We start from the raw sequence: 27,799 nt of genomic DNA, 5'->3' as shown, positions 1-27,799 counted from the left end.
AGGTTAAGTTTCTGAACATATACTGGAAAGTCTCCAAATTGGAGACTTCCCTATAACATGGATTTTTAAATATTTGTATTTTTTTTTTAAGGATAAAGGACACTAGCATTTGTCTACTTTTAAAAATTATTATTATTTCACAGTAAACCAAATCCATAATTTACCACAGAAATGCATATTTTACCATTATTTTCTGGTCTGCATAAAATGTAATTAAAGCTAGTGGAATAATTGATAATTCCACTGTCAGTCTCACTTTTTTAAGATGTGTATTATGGATCAATATTGTGTCCCATTTGTGTTTTAAGCAAAATTATGTTTTCTCAATGAATGCCAGTGATGATAGAATAAACCAAACAGAGCTAGCAGTGAAAACAGCATTTAAATTACCCCAACTACGCCTTCCAAACGCCCAAATGCCTAAAGCATGTTTGCTAAGGATTCCTTGAGTTCCTCTTCATGTAGGGTAAAAGCAGCTGAATGCCTCATAAAAATCTGTTCTGTTCCCTCCCCTCATAATGGAAATAGATGAAAAATCATGTTTATAAAAATTAGAATAAAAGTGTTTTGCAATTGGCAATCTAGAGCTGGCTTTTAAAGTGCTATGAGTACTGAGAAGTACCAGAGGATGCCAGCTGCTCCACCAAGATTTTTCACTATTTTTTGAGTGAATGCATATGAAATAATGTCAAATATTTTTCTTGGACATTTTCACAGCTGAATGAACATTTTTCTCGTTTCTGTGTTATCAGAAGTCCATGTTCATACTAGGAGTTGGAATTAACAAATAAAATCGTTATAAATGCTACAGCTGAAGAAGCACCAAAAAAAAAAAAAAAAAAAAAAACCCCCAACATTTATAAAAATTCAGAGACTCTTCTTAAAGAGAAATGTTCATGTACCTAATCAATCTGATGGCTGGATGTTTATGGGCAGAGTAAGCATGTGTCCTCCAAAGTAAAAAAACTGTTTACCTTTCACGTTACTATTTAAAAGAAACTGATAATTTAGCATGATGACCAAGAACAAAACTTGCTTCAAAAAAGCCCTGAAGATTTTTTTTCCTGAAAATGTGGACATAGATTTTTATAATCAAGGTAGGCAATGCCATTGCTGTCCTAACCTTGCTCTGACACTTGAAAACAGGTACAGCTCAGAGCTGTTAAGGTGACTGAAAGGCAGCAGTAGGCACAAGTAGGAGTGTACTATTCAGATGGGAAAGCAGGTATAAAATTCACACAGCAATTGCTCTCATCATGAGGGAGGCTCAAAAGGCTCTGGGTCTAAGGGCTTACAGTGCCCCTCTTAGGGGATAAATTCAGGTTGTCAACTAAGAAACAGAATTTTTCCCTTAAAATATTGGTTCTGATGCAATTGTGAGAGGGGTATAAATCAGGGGATAGGAATCAGAAAGTAAAATCCATTCATATCTGTATGACCACCCAATAACACTACATTGAAATCTACTTGAAAGAAGGAAAATATTTTAGTGTATAGGATTGAGAGAGATGGAGCTTAAAACTCTTAGTCAATGCTCCACAGATATTTTTGTTCCATTATATTTCATGTCTCCTCCACATTCAGCAGGAAATCAAAGCAGAACATAAACTGCAGTTAAAAAAGAATGGGCTGATGACTTCTATTGCCCTATTAAGTCATTGCCAAATAGTGCCTTGTTTTATTTGGTGTCACTTGCACCTAACAAGTGAGATATATGAAATCACACATCTACTGTCATTCAACTCAGGATTTAACAATATTGCAGCTAGCGCCCTTCAATTAATAAGTCACTAAATTATTGAACACTTATTTCTTTGACAAATAGTAATTTTTAGCAAACAAGCCCTTTGATTCCTAAAACAGTAACCATTCATGCTCTCCTCAGCAGCCTTTAGACTCTCTCTGCTCTCAGATGTGCAGGCACGTACCAGACTGCCATGTGTGGCAGCTTGAAGTCAAAAAGTCACCATTTCTACTTGAGCAAATAGCTACAAAAAGATTTTTCTAGGTAAGCAGCCCCAGGCATCATGGGTCATGATGCAGGTTATAGAGTCTGGCTTTCCTTTTTTCAGGCTGGTTAAAAGCAGTTATAGGCTACACTTCAGCCTGCACAGATTTTGCAGAACAGTAATGGGTGAAGATAAAACACTTCTAACATGAATTGCAGGGCAGACCTGGACTGAAGAGTTATACCAGTGCTGTCTCTGGCAAGACAAGCCTGTGTTGAACCCACGAACACTGGAAGGGGAAGCAGCATTTGCAAGGATAGTCCTTTAGGGAGATGTCTGCTTATCCCCTACTTAAGACTTGAGACCAGGACTGGTGAGTGAGGCAGGATAAGAATCCCATGATAGTGATTCTGACTACCTTATCATTTCCTGGAAACACACTAGAAAGACATGTCAACAAGCTGCTTTTCCAGGCTGATGTAGCGTCACTGACAAAATGACACACATATCATATGAAATTGCTACAATATTATGGCTTATTGGTGGTAGTAGTTCTAAAATAAAAGTCCTGTCTAGAATAGTCACTGCTAGGGATTGGAGCATGAAGAAGCTCCTAAAAGTAAATGGAACTAAAACATGTGAAAACAAAGCTTTCCATGAAAACAACAAAAACCTCTTACTTTTACAGTTTTTCCTGTATGTCTTGTCATTAAATTTATGCTTTGTGACAGAATTACCACTTTAAGCCATGGCAAGGAAAATCTCCATAAAACACTGTAATAAAAATTCTTTCCTATGATTTTAGAAGAAATTTAGCCCTAAATGCTTCTTTCCAGTACTCACACCTGGAACCATCTCCTCAGCAACAAGCATATGCATGAAAAAGCTTGAAGACTGGGGATGTCACAGCCCAGTGACAACATTGACAGAAGGAAGGGGAAAGGGGGTGAGTGCAGCCAAAGCCAAGACTGTAAGGGAGGAGTGAGAAGCAAGTGCAAAAATTAAAGTCTCAATTGAAAACTGAAAAAGATCCATGGGAATCTATTTATTTCACTGGCTTTGGTTTCAAGAAACAGACAGATATGAGTCTGAACAATTTGCAAGGATAATGAATTTAGCAAGGACTGGCTTGAGACATGGTGGTTGCCAAGGAAGGAATGATGATATAATGAAGAGGCTGGCAACGGGCAACTGATTTTTCATAATGTGGCTCAGACAACACTTGCATGCATTCCATTTTCCAACTGTTGATCATGCAAAACACGTAGCAGCATTTGCTTTTCTCAAGACTCTCCAGGAGTCAGGGATGGATGGACAGTCATCATATGAACATTGAAGTAAAGATATTAAGAAAATCTGTACTCCCTGTACTGTCAGAGATGCAAAAGAAATACCATGTGCAGAATTTTACTTGACAGATCCAAGGTAGTGAAATTAGAATACTTTATCTGAAGTAATGAATATAAAAAACCTCACATAAATTTATTCATGTGCTTTTCATACTATTCAGCAGTTAGAAAAACAGACAGAAACTGGAAATTATGAGTGGATTGTGGCTTTGTATACAACAATGGAGAAACTCAATAGCAAGAAGAAAGAGAAATTATATTTACATTTTTAATAATGCTGCTGGTGACACATAAAACTAAATGATTAAATAGCCTCTTAATGTGATCCTTTGCCATCCATAGGATGGTTCCAGTAGGATGGTTTTCTGTCGCTGCCTTCTTTTAGCTCCCACAAAATATTTCTGTCTTTGCCATCAGTGAGGGCTTGCAATGGGTCTCTGTGGATTGATCTGGGACCATTTTAGGATCCAAGTTTGTTAATTATATTTCTCCAGCAATAATTTCAGTCTTCACTTTAAAGTCCTTCGTTGATTTTAATTAATCCTGTGTAAGCTTCCAAACTTTTCTTTTTGATAACAACAAGCTGCTTATAGCACAACAACCAGAAAATTCCACACTTACTAATGCAGCTGGAAATCAAATGTACTGTAACTTGAAGTAATTGCTTTGGACATACTGCCAGTGGCCCAAAAAATGGGTAAGTCTGAAGCAAAATAGAGGAGCAAGACATCTTGTTACAAGTTGCAAATTAGGACATTGTTTCAAGACTTTAGATTTCTATTTTTCTTGCAACTTGTTTTTGTTATTAATTAATTTTTGGATGATGGCAATATACCACATATTTATACATCATGTTAAAGATACTAGAGCTAATGCAACACAGATTAAGTAACAAAGCTAATATAGAATAACTGCCTGTTGTACTAACGTTGCACTAGCTTAAACACCTTGATATACATCATCCTGTGAGCTATTGGAATAGTGTTTAAGTTAATAAAATGTACAGCATAGCAACAGACTACGATCCCTTCATTGATAGAACAAAAATTATTAACTGGATAGTTATATATAGCTATAGCTTTAAAAACATCACTTAGTTGAACTGATGTTGCAGCTGATGAGTACTTCCAAATAAAATATTTCTAATACCTTTTCCTGACAGAATTAAAGGTACTTTATCTACACAGGCAAAAACCTTGCCTGAATTACTCCCTTTTTGCACCTAATGCTATTCAAGAAGAATGGCAAGAACCCAGCTAAGCAGACTATGACGCTTTTCCCTTTGAGTGCTGCTCTGCTACAACTTGTAAACATTCTCCACTGCTACAGAGAGGAGCAGTGGTGAGTGCTGCTGCTTCCTGCCATTGCAGAGCACGTTTTAACAGAGCACAACATCACAGAATGACCAGGTTGGAAGAGACCTTCAAGATCATTGAATCAAACCATGCTCCAACACCTAAACTAAACCATGGCACCAAGTGCCATATCCAGGGATGACGACTCTACCACCTCCCCAGGCAGACAATTCCAATACTCTATCACCCTTTCTGTAAAATACTTTTTCCTAATATCCAAACTACAATTCCCTTGGTGCAGCTTAAGACTCTGTCCTCTCATTCTGTCAGTGCTGCCTGGAGGACGGAACCAACCCCACCTTTCAGAAAGTTGTAGAGAGTGATGAGGTCACCTCAGAGTCTCCTTTTCTCCAGGCTAAACAACCCCAGTTGTTCCTCACAGGGTTTGTGTTCCCAGGCCCTCACCAGCCTCATTGCCTCCTCTGGACACACTCAAGCATCTCAATGTCCATCCAGGATGTTTACCTCATCAACTCATCTTTTGGCACACAGAGGCAGTCTGTCCCTGTGCCCTCAAGATCTCTGGTTTGAAGTACGCCCACCTTTCCTGAGCTCCTTTGTTTTTCAGGGCTGCTTCCCAAGGAACTCTCTGGATAATTCTCCTAAATAGGCTGAAGTCTGGCCTCCAGAAATCCAATGTAAAAGTGCTATCGATGTTCCTCCTGATTTCGCCAAATATTGAGAACTTCCTGGACTGCCTCTTTTCTGCTGTGTTACGTTCCCAGCAGGTGTCTGGTAGGTTAAAGTTACTGATAACAACAAGGGCTGGTGATCCTGAAACACTCTCCAGCTGCTTAGAGAATAAGTTGTCCACCTCCTCTTCCTGGTTGGGTGGATGATAACAGACTCCCAGTAGGATGTCAGCCTTGTTGGCCTTCCCTTTAATACTTACCCGTAGGCATTCAACTTCATCATCATTAGTTTCAATACCCATGGCATCAAAAACCTCCCTAATATAAAGGGCCACCCCTCCACCTCTTCTCCCTTTCCTGTCTCTTCTGAAGAGCTTGCAGCCATCCAGTGCAGTGCTCCAGCTATGCAAGTCATCCCACCACATTCTGTGATGGTGACTACATCTTAGCTTTGCTGTTGCACCTTGGCCTCCAGATCTTCTTGTTTGTTACCCACGCTGCATGCATTGCTACATGCACCTCAGCTGGGCTACTATTTCACCCCTAACTAAGGTTTACCACCCTTGGGCCTGTTTCCAGAGAGCCCAGCTGCATACCTTTCTCCCTCCAAACCTAGTTTAAAGCCCTCTCAACAAGTTCTGCCAGTTCATGAGCTAAAATTCTTCTGCCCTAACAGAGAGATGGAGCCTATCCAGCTCCAGCAGGCCAAGTGCTGTAAAAATTGTCCCATGATTAAAGAACCCAAGATTCTGCTGATGACACCAACCCTTGAGCCACTTGTTGATAATGTGGGCTCTTCTATTCCTTTCATTGTTTTTCTCTGCCACCAAAGGGACTGAGCAGAACACTACCTGTGCTCCTGCCCTATCAACCACTTGACCCAGTGCCCTAAAGCCCCTTTTAATTGCCCTGACACTTCTCTTTTCAATTTTGTCACTGCCAGCCTGGAGTATCAGCTGTGGGTAATAATCAGAGGGCTGAATCAGCCCAGGGAGTCAGTGGTATCCCGTACCTGGGCCCCAAGGAGGCAGCAGCCCTCCCTGTGGGACGGGCCCAGTTGACATATGGAGCCCTCTGTTTCCCTCAGAAGGGAGTCACCCACTAAAACTACCCTTCGTTTCTTTTTGATCTTACAGGTGGTGATCCATCCTACAGATGAAGCATAACTGGGAGGCTCACTGGGCAGATAATTTTCTTCTACGTCATCTGGCTGACCCTCTAGACCCAGGGCCTCACACCTTTTCTGAACTGCCACCTGGGTAGGGGATGGGGGTCAGGAGGAATTTTTATTATTACCTCCCCAAGCAGGAAGCCATTTCTACTCCCCTTCATCCGCAACATGTCCTCCTTCCTGACAGTGGCAGGCGTGGGAATCCTCTGACTCCTGTTGGCTTTCCTCAAGGGTGGAAGGGCAGAAATCCTCCAATCTATTTCATTCTCTTTCCCTAATACTCCTTAGCCTTTCTACTTCCTCCTTAAGCTTGGCCACCAGTGAAAGAAGATCATTCACCTGTTTACACCACAGGCTGGCTTCTTCTGCAATGCCCCCTGGTACCACTGATAAGCTCAAACACTCTGCACAGGAAGGGGTCTGGACAGACACACCCTTTTTGGAGGTTTCTACTTGGCTACATATACTTTTAATAACTGCATTTTGATCATGTAAAAACCATTACTAACAAAAAAATCCCAAACCAACAAAACCACAACAAACTAAAAACCCCACTAGCAGGAGGAAACCTGCCAGAACTGCCATGCCATGCTCCTGTTTGCTCACTTCTGTTCGCTGCACTTCCTAGAGCCCTCTTTTAATCACCCCACAGCTCGCTGAGGAAAGCCCCACCCTGCACCTGCTTGGCAAATGAGAATGAGGAGCTCACCTGCTCAGTGCTCTTTTAATCACCCTGCTGCTGGCAGAAATGGAGAGCTGTGCTGATATAAGGTACACACAATTAGGGGAAACATCCTGTGGCAATCTAAGGAGCTTTACAGCTCATTTTGATAGCAATAGGATTGGGATATAATTTCTTTTAACACTTGTCTTAGCAGTCATTTCTTAAGGAAACCAAATGATCAGTCGGTGCAGGTACCTGGATTTCAGCAGAAATACAAGGAACAATCTGAACACAAATGTATGTCATTTACAGATATGGAGGATAACTTGCTAAGGGGAATGAAACCCTCAGTTTCCCTGGCTGTTGTGAGTAATCAGCAATGGTACCTGGTCCTGTGGGGTACTAGGTAGCAACAGCATCACACAATACACAGGATTTCACATCCAAAATTATAAAACTGCATTTACAGCTGCCTGATTTGAGATGAAAAATAGGTTTCCCTTAAAAGTTAAAGAGCCTTCATAAGATGCACATAGGACCAAGAGACTGAAAAGATTTCACTACCCCTTGGCAATAATACTGATATTAGTAGGAATTCAACACATTAAAAAAACCTAAACCCAAGAAACTAAACCAAAAACTAAACCAAGAAACCAGGAAAAAGAACTTTTGCCAAAGTTATAGATAAAATTTTTCAGAAAGGACAACTTCGAATAATATTTGGACAGAATCCAAACTAAGACCAACTTCTTATTAGAAATAATGTAACTTATAGCAGTCCTTATGTTTAATATTAACTCTGAGCTGAATTTTTAACACAATTCCCAGCCTGAATGGTCTCTAAATACTTCATGCTTTGAAAGACTTAATTTTTTTGAAAAAAATTTTAACCAAATATTATCATGATCTTAATTCTGGCTTTATGAAACAAATATATCCAAATACTACTTTACAGATATTAGAAGATTTATGAACTGGCCACATTCCATTTGGTGTAGTAATTCCAGACATACATAATTTTTATAGACTGCTGCCTTAGAGTACCAAAAAGTGTTTCCCACTCTTCATCAGGAATTTTCTCTTTTAATATTAAGCTATAGGTAGAAATGTATTGAAGCTTTCTTTTTTTTTTTTTTTTAACTTATAAGCATGCATCAAATCAAAGAAACATTATATTTTGTAGTAGCTGGGGAAAATAAAGGTTTGTCAAGCGTTAAAAATCTATACTACTATGATGTAACAGCATAATATTATTGAGATTTTGAATGCTACTGTAAAGGCTAAGCATAAGATAAATGCTTAATAAAAAATTATACTATAAAAAGTTATGGATCCATTTTAGACACAGTGTATATCTAAATACTGGTGTTCAGTGGAGCAGTTTTTGGCTACCTTGAAGGCTCTTTGCCTTAACATTAAGCCATTTAATTTATTATTATTTTCTGCAAAATTATTTAATCATATTTAATGTTTATTTGGCATTACATGTAGACAAATGCTTTGGGTAGTTATCTGTTACTCTATGAAACAGAGTCTTACAAAGACACAAATATAGTCATTTTAAGCTGTTACCACTTCAGTACTACTACTGCCCATAATCATCATAAAGTTGTCAAATGTCCTAATATATGATGATCAGAGTAATGTCAAGGCATATGGAAGGCTTTTTTATGCCCTAAAGCTTAAAATTCTCTTTGCCCTAAGTGCTTCTGATCCAGTTTGTAAAGATAAAGCATAAGTGTGGGAATGGAAAGGGTTGTAAGGGTTCACCAAGTAAAGGTAGGCAAAGAGAGTTTCCAGGGAGGGATTAGTACCTTACAAAGACAGGAGGGGTATCCCCAGGACATTTGACACAGGAATGACAGACAAAGGAAGCTTAACAAGGAGAAAATTTTTTGTTACAACTGTATGGCAATATAAGACATCAGGAAAAGATGAGGTAAATGAAGGTAATTGTGTGAGCTAGTCAACAGCCAGACCTCCACAGCCCCTTCAGAGTGAGCTGCCCACTGGTGATGACAAATGCAATCCCCTGTAACAGACACAAGCTAATCTGAGGCACAGATTTTGGCTGGAAACACTGTGTTTCACTCTGCTTTGTGTCACCTTTGCCATTTAACAGATGTTGCCCATAGGGCAATTTGTGTTGTCAAAGAGCTCTTCATTAAGTGATGAACACATCTCCTGCTGGCTCCTGTGCTGAAAGGTTCAGAGCAGCAGGAGCAGCCAGAAAAACCTTGCTGAAATTTCTGGCAGACTCCCACAAAATGCTCCACTCAGGACACTGATGATTCAAAGAGCCAGGTAAATTTCACACTACCTAACCAACAGTACAGAAGCCTAAGAAAATAAATGCATGAGATGCTGGAAAATAATTTGTTAGCACAGACTTTCTGCAGGCTGCAAATGCACAGCCATCCTCACCCTTAACGAGCTCAAGTCCTGATCCTGTGGCCCCTTCTCTTTCCATGGCACCACCAGCTAGGTGAACAAATTTCCCTCCTGCTCAGAGGTATTGCTGTGTGTGACAACACACAAAGGTAGGGCTGAGACAGTGCTACACCAGGCTTTATTCCTTCCCCACAGCATACTATCATTGATCCCTTTTCCTTCAAAGTACTGAAAAATGTAATGGAAATTGGATTAGAATTCTCCACACTTTGGTACTTATTTTTTGTATCCCTCCCACTACATTGAAAACAGTAAAATTGAACAGAATTCCATAATGATAAATACACATTCTATGTCCAAAAGGAAATTTAAAGTGTTATCTCTGTATAAAACTTCAGCTTTTGAGCAGCTAACCAACTACCTTGCTAACCAAAGATATTTTGCCTCTGCTACTTCCCACAAGCCATTTGTACACTTAAAAAGAATTTGATACTGAAATAAGTGTGATTCCTCATGAGAATGAAAGATTACCTTGAATCAATTGTCCTGACTAGTCAGGGTTTAAGAACCATGTTCAGGTACCTCACAGGTGCTCCTCAATGCAAGATCAAATAACATCAGGTTTCAGCAGAAAAATCGGTTCAGTATTTTCAATGCTTGTGTTCTTGTCTTGTGTCAACAGAGTGTGGACAGTTGTAGTTTTGATGAAAAGCTGTGTGAACTTTGGATGCACAAAGATCTCTTTCTTCCATAAATACAAGTATTTTTAAGCATGAGATCTTGCCTTAGGAAGTAATAATCAAACAAAGAGCTTTTGATTTCTGTTTTAGAAAATTATCAACTTTAATTCAATTATACTGGGATTTACTGCTAGGATGGCTTTCTATTTCTTTGTTTGGTACTCCTTCCATTGACAGTGGTAGAAATGCTCAGGCAGCATCCTCACTGTAAGAATTATTTCAAACAATTCCGCCACCTGGAATATTCCTCTAGTGAAAGATGATTCATCAAACATAATCTCAGCAGATTTTAATACAATATTTAAAAATTCAGCTGCTTGCTTCAACTTCAGCAATTTCCTATTACACAGGGTAGGTGCACATTTCTGGAGCCTTCTTCATGCTAGCTGGCACAATGTCTCAATATTCAGCATTATAAATCTGGAAATTTAACCACTTAGTCACTTCAATTTCTACTGTTATTGTTATGTTTCATTAATGCAGGGCAGTGCTTGAACAGCAAGGCCTTTCCTGCTCTCTGCAATACCACAGAGAAATTTAACATCAATGAAAAATGCCATAAAAAAAAACGCCCATAAACAACTTACAGTATCTGACATAAAATTGCACTAAAAATTAGAGACTGATAAAAAAAACAAATAATAAAAAACCCCAAAACATTGAGAATAAACAAGAGGGGCTTACTACCATGAACGTGGAAAATTAATGCAGCGAGCAATGAAGCTTGCAGCACGTTGAGTAGGATGTGGGGCCACACAGTTTCAAGGATGCCTGTGAGAAGGGTTAATGTACTGCACAGAGAGATGTTTTACTGCACAAGAGAAGGTTTACCCAGCTTCACTGAGCTCCATGAGGGGTGTCAGTGACTGGCAACAAGCAGACTTCACATACTCAGCTCCTGGCACGCACAGCACGACTCGCTGTCTCACAAGTGCTTTTTTAAAAAATAACCACATTTTTGGCCTGTAAGCCACAAACTTTAGAAAGCTTCATTAAAAAAAAAAATCAGCTTCTTGTTTGAGAGCTATCTATAGGAATGTGGGCAGAGAAATGTCTAACCAAGAACCAATTAATGTTAATAATTATTTCAATTCTAATATATAATTCCTATAGTAATATATAGCCTTTTCAAATACAAACTAAGACAACAGTGAATAAAACCCTCAAACTATTTCTTTTCACTCCCATTCTTCCTTTTCTTAGTTAAACACAATAAGCTCATCAAAACTATTCAGAAGAGAAAATAAATATTAGCTAAAGAGGAAAAATAGTTGAGTTTTAAGCCACAGTGATTCCAAAATCATCCTGAGCAATTTGGAAACCCTGCTACACCACAGTGCACACTCCGTGAAGAATGGCAGAAACCATTGGGGTAAAGTTTTTTATTGTGACAGGGATTTAATGTACTATTGTCCTCAACTTCCCTTTTAAGAAGGTTATTTAATTTATGATTTGGATGTCAAACCAGTTTGTAGTGTTGTCATTAGCATCATTAATAATATACCACTCTCCAGGAAGTGGACATCAGTCATGTGGGAGGTCTGTGCACATTAACTTTGTCATTCTTTTGATGTCAGAGTAACCTCTGAAGGTATTCCAGATTAATAATAATAATAGTAGTAATAATAATAGTAATAATAGTAATAGTAATAGTAATAACAATAATAATAATAATAATAATAATAATAATAATAATAATAATAATAGTGCCATTGTAAAACCTTATTTACTAAGAAATAGCAGACCATAGAGTATATGAAGCATGTATTCATATGGAACCTGTATTCATCTTTTGTTATCATAAGTCATTGGTGGTGAATTGTGATGGTTAGCATACCAACAAAATTTGCAAATATATCCAAATCAAAACACTTTTAGAGAGTTAGTACAGAAAGAACTTCTTTTCTTGCTAGAAGAGTTTAGAAGTTTTAAGAGTTGTAAAGGTTGCATTTTGTACCGGACTGACAGAATGACTTACTGAGCTTTATCAAGATAACATTTTAAAATCTATTATTAGCTAGATCTTTTTCATGCTTAATTTTGAGGTGGAAAAATCATGGAAATGTCAATGAAAGACAGAAATATTTCTATGCTAATGTCAATGGTGTACATTAGAAAGATTATTTTTAACGTCCTATATAGCTTGGCAGTAATTCATTGATCTATTTACAGCAATAATATTTTATTTAGTCAATGGAGAAAAAATAAAAGCATAATTATATGCCAGTGTTCCATGAATAGCAAGAGAAAAGAATCCTGCAGAGCCACAGTCATTTTTATATTCTGACTTTTTTTCTAAAAAAAAGAAAGCAAAAGAAAAAACTACTTAAATTCCCCAGTTACTCTGTATCAAAAGAGAAAAAAATGTACCTCACAAATTGCTACTACACAGTTCACCTCAGGAGATTAACTTTCCTTTCAAGTCCTTTGGGTATGATGGAGAAACTGGTCAGAGCAGCATATTAGTAAAAGTGGTAAAAGCAGTAAAAATTCAGGACTTCCATTAAATGGGAAGGCTCAGCAGAATGACCACACAAAAAGAATTACTTGGAGAGAGTGAACTTTGTGAAATTTCAAGGAACCAAGCACAGCAGTAAGAATAAGGGGACACTAAGGTGAGGGCATTTAGATGATTCATTTAGATGAACAAAATGAAACTAACAGCAAAGCAGAATGGAAATCAGACAAATCTCAAAATCAGTGGTTTTTGGTTCATCTGATCCAAATCAGCATCAAAATGTCATTTCTGATCAAGAAGAGAAAACTGATATTGAAGTCACTTCAGATCTCTGCATCCTTTTTTATCATTCTACTTCAAATCAACCTTTAATATCAGCCTTTATTCACCGTTTTTTCCATCACTTGTATTCTGCTTTGGTAGCAAAATGGGGAGCATGACAGGAACCTCTGTTCCAGTTCCCACTCTCGTTGAGACACTGGCTGCAATTCTACCCTAATCTTTTAGTCACAGCCTCCCCACTGAGGACTCCAGTGGGACATGAATATCCCCTGACCCCTAGAGCAAGCGAAAGAGAAACTCTGGTCAGGGACAGGGTAGAATTGTGGCTCCTATTTCTACCTGCTTATCCTGTCACATCTCTTTGCTGAGCATGACCAGCCAGGGTCCATGAACTTGCTGGACACGTTCGAGAACCAGACGATCCTCTGGGCGTGCTCTCCATGATGCTGACTTTTGCCTCCCTGTTTTCATTTTTTTTTTACTATTACTTGTTCTCCTTATTTTTCTCTTTTGTTGTCTTCCACATCATCTCCTTTTCCTTGTCTCATTAGAATCAAATTGTCTTTCAAGGAGGTGGAGTGGGAGGGGAACAGAAGGAGTTGATGCCTGCTCAATCAGCAGCCAGCAGCAGTGGGAGGGGGAACCCCAACCATGAGCCATCAGTGGTGCCCAGAGCTGCCAGACTCGAGCTGGCCCTATCTCCCTTCTCACCCCACTCGTCCCATGGAGAGAGAAGAGGAAGGCCATGGTACATTTTCAGAGGCTGTACTACACCATGACAATGCACTGTGATGGGTTTGCCTTACAGGTGACACGTGCCATACTTTGAGCAGCACTTCTCATTTTTGGGCAGGAAATCCTCTCCCCTCATGCAGGCAAACCCTGTCTCCCTCCTTGTTCTGCCTCCAGCACTCTCTCCTCCAGTGCAACACATACACCTGAGCTCCAGGGGAAATATCTGAACAGAAAAGGATTAGTGCTGTAAATGAGATGGGTTTATAACGGTTCAGCTTACACTGATGGAGGTTTTTCATCATATTGATATTTTGTGATTTTCTTTTTGTTAACAGGAAAATTTCCTAAATAAAAGCTGCAGTTTATCTCTTGACATACTCAAGCAGGGGAAAAAAAAAGTATTTTAAATAGCTGCAAGAAACTCTTCTCATCTTACTCAAAGTAAATGGTTAGAAAGCCACTTACCCCCAGTTGCCACAGTAATTTCACGTAGAAAATGTCCGTAAAATGGAAAATCAAAGGACAGATTCACTCTCTGAAAGGAATAACAGCAGAAAATAATATCAATATTGAGCAGAACAGTAAAGGAAAAAAAGATGAACAGTCATCCACTTCAAATATCACTTTCATTGCTTTTTATTTTTCACTGGAGCCTTGTTATTCTTAATTTGGAATTGCCAGTAGCTAACTGGAAAGAATTCTAAGGAGCACTTAAACACTTGAAGCAGTGGATCTTTATAACAGAAAACTTTAGAAAAGAAAATACATGAACAGACATTGTATCTCAATCACAAGAATAAAATTAATAAAAGATTTGTAGCATTTCTACTTAAAAACCTGTTGGTTTAACCTCTCTCTTAAAAGGACCCATCAATATCTAAAGCCTTAGCAATACCTATGTTTTACAGGATGCCTGCTACCTTGGCTGCTGGCTTTCTGTTGCTCGGCCATGAGCTCTCACACAAGCTTTCAGATTCAAGTGCTGTCCCTGACATCCTCCTGCTGCTGCCTGGGTGCTTGTGTGATGAAGGCTGGACACTGGAAGGTAATTCCTCCATCGAACCCATATGACACAATTTCCTAAAACTCTCTATACTGTCAGCATGGAGATGGAATGAGGTGAAAAGAAATATTCTACAGAAACTCTACTTAACCTACTTATTACAAAATAAAATAAATAAATAAAATTTTAAAAAGAACCTTATTTTTTTTCCCCTCCATCTGCCTGCAAGTGATTCAGCTCTATCAGCTGAATTCATAGCAGAGAATTGTAATTTGGGGAAGGAACTCTTCTCCTCAACTAAGCTCACCATAAAGTAACATTCAAATTCAAACTCATTTTACCTCTCTACCTATGGCTTTACCTTTTTCCATCTATTCCATTCCTTTCCCAAATTTCAGTGAATGTGGCCACTCATAATTATCACCTTGTGTGTTACTTGGTTAAACTCTGAAGAAATTAGTGGCAATGGCAGAAATCTCCACAGTTTAAATATAAATAATAATAAAAATTAAATATAAAAATAATAAAAGTGCTGAAATCTCCACTGTTTAAATATAATATTCCATTAAAAACACATCTCTTCCACAGTGGCCAAAATACTAAATATGAAATGAGCATACAGTCCATTATTCCTTCTTTTGGAGGATTTACTACAGTAGAAACTGGTGTGAAGATGGGTTGTTGGTGACTGTCCCTAGACTGTAACTTTTGATGACTTCACTTAAGAAAGGGAAACAGCCCACACATTTTAAAAAAGGAGGTGGGGAGGGAGAAAAGTACTCTTTTGTCTTTGTTTTCCCTACCATTATTTCTGTCCTGTGTTTATTATTTTCAGATTGTATCTGAATACTATTTCTGTCAGGAAGAATTATATTTACATCAACCAGAAATGTTTAAAGAATTATTTAGCATGAAATTAGCAGTTGAAGACTTACAGTAACTTTAAATTAGATTTGCTTTCCATTTAAGTGGAAGACAGAATTGACAGGATTTATTAGCACATTTTTTGTTTGTTTTTAATTAGAATGCAACATCCATTTACAATGTGTTAATTGGACTGGGTAGGTTCTAATGACCTTTTCTGTATATACATAAATATGGATGTACAACTGAACATTTCTAATCAAAAATGGCATATGCAAAAGACAGCACATGAATTAATCACACAAATGTTCTTTTACCATGTTCTACAGCTTTCACTGATGAAGTATGTGCTACATCTATGAATGCACTCCATTTAAATTATGTCCTTGCTCTACCAAACATAATTTCAAGAACTCCATTAAAACTACCAATTTTCTGACCAAATTTTCCCTCTTTCCTTTATATGCCATCCTCCATTTTACCTATTCTTTAGGTAATTATTTAACTTTCTAAATCATAGTAACCATTAAACTACTTCAAGTAAAAACCGTGCCACTCTTACCTGTCTTCTAAATTTCCATAATTTAAACATTAGTATAAAGATGTTTGCAACAAAAGCTGGATCCCATTCCCACGCAGGCCAGATATAGACCTCCCTCTGACTTAAGTCAAAATGTAATACTTTATATTCTGACAATGTACAAATGTTTATACAAATAGCCAATTTTTTAGCGTAATACTGTAAGAACAGTACATGATTCCAGTATTATTTTGAAAAACAATATTCTAACAGTCACTAAAATTTTGCTTTTATTTTGATGCTAGAAAGCATATCTCGTTTTTAAGAAAGAACATCAGAATTTTTAATTCATTGAAATAAAAATATTTTCCCCATGCATAAATGACAGAATGGACTGGAAGAAATGGTTGAGTTCCTGTAAAGAGTTGAGTTCCCAAGTATGATGTATCCTGTATTCTAGTTCAGTGTTCAAGTAATCAGCTCTTAGATATCTAATCAAAACACACTGAATATCAAAGCCACCTCTAAAATTTTATTATATGGTTAAGAAGATGTTGGCAATATATTGAAAAAACACCCTTACTACTAGTGTTATAAATCCTGTAATGTTAGACATTTTAATGGTTCCATTAATATATGTTTGCTACTTTCCACAAACAATTACTATGCTGTTTATAAAGTCAAACCACCTCATGGATCCTCTCCAGGATTCTCTCCAGTCTTTATGACTTTTCTTGTAGAAGCAAAACCAACTGACAGCTTCTGTGAACTCCCAGGATTATTTACTTCCAAATGAAGGAAAACACACAAATTGAGTGTAAAATTGTTAGCATTCAAAGAATCCCTGACATCATAAATAGATTCCTTAATATTTAGCATGTAATAATTTAACTCCTGATTCTATTGTCAAATTGGAGAATGATGTTTAGAAAATATCATGTAAATCATTAAGTCACAGCAAGATATACAAAATAGCCTTTTAAAAAGAGTAATGGCAAAGGTTATGGGAGAGAAGGTAAGAGATTGCTGCTGAGGTATGTATGATCTCAAAATATATGACTTTGTACTTGTACAGTTATAAAGATCACCTCTCTCTGTTAAACACCTTTGTTGTGTAGTACATAAGGATGTTGTTTACTTGGAAATACACATACAAAAAAATAATTATAGATGCATAAATAAGGAATAAAACCTTACAGGATGACTCTCTGGTACTTTTCCAACCTTTGGAGGGGGACATAAAACAGATCTGAGAAAGGGGTCTTTAAAACTCTATGCAGTGGACATGGCTGCAGCCACTCAAGTTCAAAGTCCAATAGATTTGGGTAAGCATGAAAAGAAATGGATATCAGTGTGCTAAACAGGGACCAGAGCCTTCTCTGCTGGCAGAAAGGCAGAGGGGGCACTTGACATTCAGAAGAAAGGTGAAAACCACTTGCTTTGGGGAGAAACAGTTGAAGCCCTCCAGGTTCCATTTGTCATGCTGAATGGTCCTCTACACTGATCCAAAATCCTCTACACCAGACCAAAAATACTGCCTTGTTCTAGCCTCTACTTTAATAACTTCAACAAAATGTCACCCTTGGGATGGACATTTTAGCTGCATAATCTCAGAGATCTAATTGGAAACAAAAGTGCTTACAACAAAGACATGGAAGGGTATTACCTTTACTAATCATTAAACATAGTTTAAAATTTTTAATTTATTTATTACCATTTCTTTTGGCATATTTCCATTTTTTCCCTCACCATAAACACAAGGATCCTACATGAAGTAGACAAGACAAAACAGAGGTCCTCACTTGTATGTACCCTTGAGGTTCTTTTTTTCTCATTAGAATCAAATTGTCTTAAGAAAATAGCTGATATACTTTTATTAAGTCTACCCCAAAGATATATAACTGTCTGAACCCTCTGCATTTATATTATCCCTGACTGCCTAAAGTCTTTTAACTATGAAGGATATATTTATTGAATTGGACTCTCTATTAGTTACATGTGCTGGATTTATCATCTCTCTCTGCTTTTTATATTCTGACTTAAATACCACAGTATTTCTTTCTGCTGACTCTTGCATTCCTCTGAGCAGTCACCTGGCTTGGGCCAGGGAGAAAACAGATTAACAAAAGAAAAGATGAATTAAACTTGGGCATTATCTCAGCTTTAAAACTGTTAAACACACCTGCATCTTTAAAAACTGTACAACTTTTAAGTAAAGCATTCATTCACTAGATTTTGTTTTAAGCTGGTAAAACCTAAGGACTTTTTTTTTGGAGATAAGTTGCTGAATGGATGAAACAAGTCTCTTCAACTATAGTTCTGAGCTGTAATTTTTTGTATTTAACCTATGGTAATACTGGCTCTTCTATGTATACAACTTCTAGTCACAGGTGAGAACCAAGAATACAATCTCTAAATCATACATTTTTTGATTCAATTTCTAAGGGTGTAAGCCCATTATTTTCATACCCACTTTACCAGCAGCATGACTACAATAGGTTAAATATGATTGTCATTCACACTTCAATTTATTTATTTGCTGATAACCTAAAATTGTGATCACATTATTTCTGTTACAATATGACATTCTTATGAGCTTTATAAGTTTCCCCAAAAGGAAATGAAAGTGTGACACCACATATAAAACAGGAATGCAAAAATACCACATACACATGAAAGACTTAAAACTTCATCAACTTCATCCTGAACCCAGCTCTTTTACTGTTAAACTCAATGGTAAAATTCCCCTCTGATTTCAGCAACATGAGTAGTTTACAATTTGATAGTTTGTGATTCTTAAGAACAGAGGAAAAAATTTAATATGTTTCAAGAGGCATCTCTGCAGGACTGTTACAGAAGGTTCAAAAAGTTCAAGGAATCATTTGATAACAATAGTGTAAAGACTTACACAGCTTAACTAGAATTCAAAGATATAGCTCTGTGAACAACAGTCATGGTACTTAGTATTGCTGCTGTGTGGGTCACTGGGGAAAATATCCATGTTAGTGAAAGAAGAAAATGATAAAATAACTCACTGCTGCTTGACGATGGGTATTGGAAAGGATCCCGTGAATCTTTACTTTGTCCTTCTCCATTTGGTCTATATTGACCCACAGATCTCGGCTGGTAGAATCATATGGGCCATATGTCCTTGATGTATAATAATTATGATCTGTATCCTCCTGAAAAAGGGAAAAAAACACAGAAAAAACCCAGATTTTAATTAAGATATACCTTAGTTTTATATAAAACTCACCCTTGAAATACCGTGTCCTGTTGCTCTTCAACGAAACTCAGAAATTAAAGAAAAAGAGTAAAAATTGTAATTATGTTGCAGACAACTCTGCTCCTAACCACTAGCAGCTGACAAGGCAGTTATCTCATGCAATCATCTTATATTATGATTATAATGTTTGCTATCCCAAACGCCAATCATGCAGGTTGTGTAATAACCACATCAGTGAAATCTATGGCAAAACACTTGATGTCTTTTGAGGCAGGATGAACAGTTCCTGTAACAATGGCCACACTCTAATGTGTGTAATGAAGCCATGAGAACAGATAACACCTTTAAAAAATTGTCATTTTTAACATTTCTAAACATAATTCACTAGACTATCCCATTTAAGAACAATCAAAACATTCCTAATAGCTGTAGGTTTACAATACTATTTTACTTTAAATCTCCAAAAGTTTGGTTTACTGTAGATTTGCCCCTTCAAGACAGACAAATATACACATATTTGTGGAAGAAATCTTCCTAATTCTCGTAGTTTTAAAAAAATCAGTAGTTGCTGTCCTGCTCTGATCACAGCAAATTTTACTGCGATTACTGGTAAATTACTGTGAAGGTCTCTACCCTCCTATCTAGGAGAAAAAAAAAGAAAAAAAGTGTGTGGTCTGAGGCAAGAAATTAAACTCCTCTCAGATTCCCAGTCTTCCTTTACTGAAACCACACTGTTGCAACCACAAAATATTTGAATCAACAGCACTGCCAGCTTTCTGCTGAATAGCTACAAGTAATACTTGTATACTTATACTACTATAAAAGTAGTACATGATAGAATTTCTTAGTTCTATCCTTGCTTCCTCCTCCCTTCTACAACAAAGTAAAAAACCTCCCAAAGCCTTGATGATAGAGTTTGAAAATTAAACTCAGAAAATAAACAGTACCACAGAAAATTGAAGAGGAAGACTTAGAATTTGGATTTACCCTGGTGATGGAGACGTTCCTCTCCTGCTGTACCTCCTGTATCCAGTCAGCCACACAGGAGTACCCTCAAATCCGGCCACGCTGCCACAGAGACCTGACATCCCATCCCCACAACCCCAGATCTCACACAACCCACTCCTCCTGACATGATCCTGAGCTGGAGACATTCGTGGCAAGAACTTGTATTCTCATGATATCATTCATGTCCTAGATTGAACATATTGACCATAAATGATGTTCCAGCTGGATTTGACCCTACATTGACATCATTACTGATGCATCTTTAGCTGCTGCAGATATAACCAGGTTATTTTCTCCTTGACAATTTTGGTGTCTTCTGCTGTACTTTGCATGCCAGGATGTACTTTATATGTCCAGTAAATCTCAGTAACAATTCTGAAGCAACTTCTAACAGCTTCACCAGCTCTAGGTTAGTCACACAAGTAAACATAATTAAAACTATACTGTCAGGAAGATGACAAAAGCCAGCCACCTTACCAAATTCTTTCCTCCTTTAATGGTCAACAAAAACAGTTATTGCTGTCATGTACACAATAGAGGTACTGCAAATTAAAAGGTTTTGAAAACAAATAAATATATTCCCAGTCCAATTTATCGGTCTGGAAAAATTTCCTCAGTAAATAATGGTCACATTTAAGGCATACAAAATCTCAAAGAAGAAGCTCCAGAGACAAATAAAAAATAATTGCCAAAACAGTTTGTTTCAGATAAACATGCAATATTTAAACTGTAGTAGAAACTGTGCAAAGTGTTTTTTTGCATTTCAATTTTTTTATAGCTAATAAAACTATCTCACTTAATTTCTAGTACCTAAGCCCCCACCTCCACAACTAGAAGTCTCTAGCACTGAGCCTAGTTGGTAGCTCTTTAAAAATGTTTTAAATGGTATCTTGATCTATGCTTAAAGCAGATTCATCATACAAATTGTAAATCAAACTGATTATAGACTTCAGTTACAGATTTTGGCATTTTGTGAGGAATTACTTATGCCTACCAAATTTTGTGTACAAAAAGTCTTGTTTTGTATTTTAATTCAAATTAAATAGTTTTAGATTATTTATCCATTCTGGAAGGAAACAAATTCACTCCTACTTGAATGATAGAAGGAAGGCAGAATTCCTCTTCATAGCCTCCATGCAGATGTATTTTATGAATACACCATTAATTAGTTCTCTCTCACATCCTAGTTTTTCTTAATCCCACCTGTAAATTTACAATCTGAAACAAAAAGCTAACAGGTAACTACTGAAGTTGATGTGAGCAGCTTGGGAGCTCCCAGTAAGGTTAGGATCCAGCTTCTGTTCCAAGTCACTGCTTTCATAGTTCCTAATTTGCATTACCATGGAAATGAAATTCTTGGATTCTTCAATAAGTATGATTTTATTGGTATTATTAGATACCTACGAGTTTTCATTCTGTCAGATCTGTTTATATTCTTTGGCTGATTGTACCTGCTTCACAATATATTCCATTCCCTGCAGGTAGGAAGAAGAATATGGAAATCTTCTTTCCATAAGAAGATGGAAAAATGTTTAAGAAATTTTACTGAATTTGCATGTAAGGTATTCAAAGAAGAAAATAATTTTAATAGTTATATGAGACTGATTTAGAGTCTAATTATCCTGTGATAATTAGAATTATGTAAAAATACAATTACGAAGAGAAAGAAACTGAAACATACTTTTCAGTATCTATTAGTGAGACAGAAGCATGTTACTGAAAGGAAGGACATGCAGAGGAAGCAAAGAACATAACCCTTACTGCTTCGAGACAGCCTTTCTTTTTTCTTCCTTTTTCAGGTATTTGGGGGATATGATATCTCCCACTGGATCTCTAGGTGTGCAATTCTGTCCAAATTCTGTTTGTATATGACTACATAGCACCTTTCTTCTACAGAACAGTACAACATTAAAGCAAAGGATTTTTCCAGTTATTCTTTGCACCAGCTATGAGGATTACTGTTGGCAACCTTTGTGAGTATAAAGGGAATATTTATTATAACATCTCTCATAACATGTTTCTTTTGGGGAAATAAGTTATTTTTAACCTCAGGCAATACTTGATGCTGAGTTGCCATCTTACTGTTGATTGTAGAGATTAATTTCTTAGCTTTCACAAGGGATATTATCTGATGACACTTTGAATATATTCCCATACTTCTCCAAATACAACTAAATTTTTAAGGAAAGCTGAGTACATGCACTACTCATAAAAGCTCAGTACAGCTGAAGATAAAGCCTTCTTTAAATACTTGGTGATCAGTATTTGTCGAATTCAAAGACTTAACATCCAGTCCGTACATTATATATACAGATAATCCCAAATGCTGTCCAAACATCATATACTCATTTCATCAGTACCTAATGTCCTTTAACAGATTAAGGCTTCCAATGTGTGATGTCATCTTTCACAATCAAGACACCATAAAGTAACTATATGATGTTTAAAAGTAGCAACTACACTATGCCTTTGGCATTAGTTCATATTATTAACTGGAATTCTGTTCAAAGATACACATGCAAATAGTACCAAAACAATCATGAAACAATGCAGTTCCCTCTCAATGAAGACACCATGATGATACAATCACATAAGTAAACATGAGATTTTTTAGATTTAATTATTTTCACACTTTTTCTTTAAAAGAAATTGAAAAGTAATATAAATCTCTAGGAGACAGAGGGTATTATCAAACAACGTTTTAGGATTAAGAGTTGCTGTTGAATCCAACTACATGAATGTTTTGTTTTTAAATACTGGATTCAATTCAATCCAAACCACAGACATTACTGAACAAGAAGTCCTGCCATCTCTCAAGCTCTCCCTGTGTAAGGCTGCAATTGAAGAAAACTAATAACTTCAACCAGAGAAAAAGCAGCTGGCACAGCCAGGAATGACTTCTGTTGTTGCACAATAATATGTTGTAGAAAAAGTCTTGTTCTCTGTGAAGGAGGGAAAGAAGGGAGGGAAAGAAGGGAGGGAAAGAAGGGAGGGAAAGAAGGGAGGGAAAGAAGGGAGGGAAAGAAGGGAGGGAAAGAAGGGAGGGAAAGAAGGGAGGGAAAGAAGGGAGGGAAAGAAGGGAGGGAAAGAAGGGAGGGAAAGAAGGGAGGGAAAGAAGGGAGGGAAAGAAGGGACATCCACAAGACAAATTATTATGGATCAGTCAACCAGATGGCCATTACATTTCAGCAGACTGTTTTGGCTCTGAGTACTGGAACATTGTTTGTGACATTATCAATGAAAAATCAATCAATAAAATGATCAATCAATCATTCCCATCAAAGGATCCTCATCTTCAGATCTTCCTTATCAAGTGTCATGAGTTACTGTCAGATGCAATAAAAGACAGCAAGAATGCATTTAATTTGATAACTGTTGTCCTTTTAAATATGCTACTTACTGAAACTGCATTTCCAGGTTCAACTGAGGTGACAACATAATGTAAAAACTCTGAAGCCCTCAAGGATACGGTGGTACACTTCAGAGACTCTTGATTTTATCACTGTGAATGGAAGGTCTGGTATCTGATTTTTAACAAAAATACATGAACAAATTGCTCAAATATTTCCAAACTCACAGACTAAGTCTATTTATAACTGAAATTTCTGCTAGAAAATTTATCACCTATTACTGATTTCAGAAAGTCTTTACTTCTGAATACAAACTAGAATTATTAATTTCCAATTATCTATATAGATACAAATTATCTATTCTAAATATCTAATTAATCAGAATACAAATTTAGAAATATTAATTTCTAAATTAATAGCCTATGAAATTAATCAGAGAATTGTGTTTTCTAAAAGTTGCATTTGTAGACTAAAATGAAAACAATGATAGAAGAAAACATGCAATTATATATTTTAAACCAGACAACTTTTCAGCAAAAAAGCAAAGACAGAAATACTTCTTTGGGTACTTAGAGAAAGGAAATAAGCTATTAATTAAAATTATTTCCCTAAGGACTAAAGCAGTTCTGGCAATCCATTTTGAGAACCAAAACATCCTTTCTATTTAAATAAGACAACAACAATAATGTGCCCCTGCACACATACAGCCAAAGCTTCCTCAAAACTATTTGTATTTTTACCTATTTTTACCCAACCACATGTAATGCTGGCTACTCTCTTAGGGTACCTCTGCCTATCATGTCAGTAAAATACAGCCAAAAGTGACTTCTGAATTGTTTCAGACTTTTGCTAGAAAATTGCTTTTAGATTTCTGAGCATTATTAATCCCCACCAGCTAAAAACAGCCCAAGGGGGAGAACAGAGGTGACAGGTTGGATAGGATTTGAGCTAGCTCTGCACTGCAGGTGATGGAAAGCCTCTTCTCAACAGCACGTTTTTGGGCCCTGAGAAGGGGCAAGAGACATGCACAGTCACACTTCACATTACCTGGGCAGGAGAAGCAAGCGTGTATGGTGCTGTAACTGATTTTCCTCATTTCTTCACATTTTCTTTAGGCAGACACTGACTGAGACAGGGCCAGGTGTCAAGGACACATGGAAAATATCCCTAGTATACCAGCCATTAGCACAGGAGGTGAGACAGTACACAGAATGATCACCTATCCTGAGATGGGGTACTAGTGGGAAGACTAAGGCCAGGGAAAATGCGGAAAGAGACACTTTGCATGCTGCTGCCATATAACTCATTTCAACAGAATACTGTAATTACAGTCAGAGCAATGCTATGTTTTACAGGTTTATAGGATCTGATAATCAAAGAACCCTGAGGAGTACTTAACTTGAACTGGCCTCTCAAAACATGAAAGCTCTAATTTTGGTAGATAAGGTACATGTGGATAACAACATCAAAGTCTTACAGAGTAGATATATATATATATACATACACATACACATATATATGTATGTATATGTGAATATATATATCTATATGTGTATATATATGTGTATACACATGTATATGTATGCATGTGTATATATATGTATATATATGTATGTATATGGAAAGAGAGAGAGCAAGAGAGAGAGAGAGAGAGGCTGCTGCTTAGAAGTTCAATTGCTCTGAGGTTCTCAGAATTACCAATTTCATAAGCACTTTGCATCAAGGATAAACTCTGCTGTTCAATTTCTTAACGAAAGTCTTTGTTCTGTATGAATCTACTGAGGGAACCTGCAATTTAGAGAAACGCTTTTACAGTGACTTGCTGCTTTCATAGTGACAAAGCTGCAAGCTGTTGTTTTTGGGGTTTATTTCTTTTCTTTCTTTTTTTTTCTTTTTTTTTCTTTTTTTTTGTTGTTGTTTGTTTTTTTTAATGTCTGATATGGTAAAAACTAAGGGAATATGCATATATATATAGCAATATGGGCATAGCATACATACTTGACATCAACCACCAGCAGAACCTGAGGACAGTCTGTGAATATCACTGTTGGTGACACAACCCCTAGCAAAACCCATTTTGAACAGCTAATATAATGAATAATGAATGAGAGGAACCCGATCTAACTGAAGAGGAGATTCTGTGTCTGAGTGCTTTGGTATTAAAAACTATATTCTCCAAGAGGAGGTCTTCATGAGTATTCTGCAGAGTCCTGAAAGCCTATTGTGTGTGTGCAGTAGACCCCACACTCAGGTTTTCACTAGGGCCAGTATGGAAGTCACTTTGCCCAAAATCTCACAGATTTACATCCAGAGGTTGTTATGGTAAACACTAAATGCTGTCATCAGCTGGGATGAAACAAACAATTTATCTCACATCTCTCTCCCCCATGCAGACACAAGGTTTTACACAGCTCTGTAACTACTTAAGCTCCCAGGTTTTAAACTGCACTTTTCTGAGCTCCTGACAGCACCTATAATGGAGAGTCATACATACTGACAGACATTCTGCAAGAGAAGGATGCCATAAAACTGTTATTAATCCAAAAAGCCATTTAGTCTTTCCAGCTTTGTGAAAAGTCACTGTGGAGTCACTGCCTTTTCCATGATATTCAGCTGCTTTTGAAAGGAAGCTTCCCTCTAGGGGACTGCTATAAAACTGTCAGCCTATTTAGGGGTCATTACAGCAGGCTTATAAAGCCCTTTGGACTGTCTTGTCATATGAGACAAGCTTCAAAAAGAGCAAAAATCTCTGTAATGCCTTACTTAAGAAAGGAAAAAATCCAAATCACCAGTCACTCAAAACCTAATTACAGTAGGGAAATATTTATTATGCAGTTTTGTTCCTGATTTGCTGGAGCAGAAGTCTGAGAAATGACATTCTGAAAATGCATCTTTATTAACTGCTCCATAACATCCTCTCCACTAAAAGAAAATAAAAAGAACCATTTCAATACAATGCCCAAAAAAATGTCTAGCAGAAATTTTATTTTGGTGTAATTATGATACAGGTTTTAGAGTTTATATTCCCATTTTTAGATATGTATGAATGACTGAAGGGTTCATGAAACTTAAACTGCAAACATAAAAACCTAGGTCTAAACTACAGGGTATTAGTGGTTATGACACAACATCTGTTACCAGTTCCATTCTTGGGGGCTTATGACTCTAGATAATACCATAAATAATGACATTTTCGTCAAGTTAGCTTTTAGAGATTTAGTATTTTAGTCTTTTAAAGATCCATTTCCTGTGTGGAATACAGCAAACAGCATGTTTCTGAGCATATATACTTTGACCTACTTATAGCCACACTTGAGCAATTATTTCCTCTCCCTGAATATATAAGTTCAGTTTAATATTATACACCCTCTTCTTTTTTTTCCATCCAGGTATCAGAACAACTTTAAGCTCTCTGTAGCTAATGTATTCCTCCAATATATATTCAAATGCCAGGAGACGTAAGTCATCCTTATTTTCTCTTCTTTGGCAGTTCTCTGCTGGAAGAGATGCAAGGAAAACAGCAACCAAGACCCAGCCAACAGCCCTGGGGCCTCACATGAGGAGCAGAAATGGCAAATATAAATTGGTATGGAAAGTGTTACAGATCTGAACCATTAAGTTGGTATTAGAAGCTTGCAGTTTGTTTGTATAGCTTCCACAGGACAGTGCAGGAAGCTGCCTCCATGCTCATTGGTGGGAGACGCAGTTCCTGAGCTGTTGATATCGTGTGTCAAGGATCCATCAGGGTTTTGAGCCAAAATTGTAGGGCAATCAGTTGTAGGAACACATATGATCAATACAAAGTTGATACAGGCAGGATCATGGGTTAATTAATGCAGTAGCATTTTACCTGTAGGGATAAAGCTCATTCTGGAGCTTGTAAAGATGTCTCCCATACACTTCATTCAGCAGCAGTCTTTGCCAAAGGCATGCTGTTCAGTCCAGCTGGGTGCTGGTGAGCATATAGGCAGGACATGCCCATCAGAAAACCTGGGCATCACAGGACAAACTGCACCACCATGGCTTCCCTGGGGAGCACTGGTTTTAAACAGATTGCAAACAAACTGGCAACTTACTTAGCCACAGCACTTTCTAGTTTAGC

At 37.2% G+C, this 27,799-nt stretch overlaps 1 protein-coding gene across 2 annotated transcripts in view; it reads right to left on the bottom strand.

The window, feature by feature from the left end:
- The window catches only part of PLXDC2 (plexin domain containing 2), a 254,848-nt gene that overhangs the window by 98,706 nt on the left and 128,343 nt on the right, over nucleotides 1-27,799 (bottom strand). For both annotated transcript variants that reach the window (XM_086860207.1, XM_086860212.1), the window contains exons 3-4: nucleotides 19,149-19,295; nucleotides 14,192-14,261 (exon numbers count right to left, since the gene is read on the bottom strand). In XM_086860207.1, coding sequence (XP_086716333.1) covers nucleotides 14,192-14,261; nucleotides 19,149-19,295 — 217 coding nt within the window. The remainder of the gene's footprint in view (nucleotides 1-14,191; nucleotides 14,262-19,148; nucleotides 19,296-27,799) is intronic.

This window comes from Cyanistes caeruleus, chromosome 1, assembly GCF_971803275.1.
Source record: "Cyanistes caeruleus chromosome 1, bCyaCae1.hap1.1, whole genome shotgun sequence".
Taxonomy (NCBI): domain Eukaryota; kingdom Metazoa; phylum Chordata; class Aves; order Passeriformes; family Paridae; genus Cyanistes; species Cyanistes caeruleus.
Note: the sequence above shows the minus strand (reverse complement) of the source record. Positions and strands in the feature narration are given on the sequence as shown.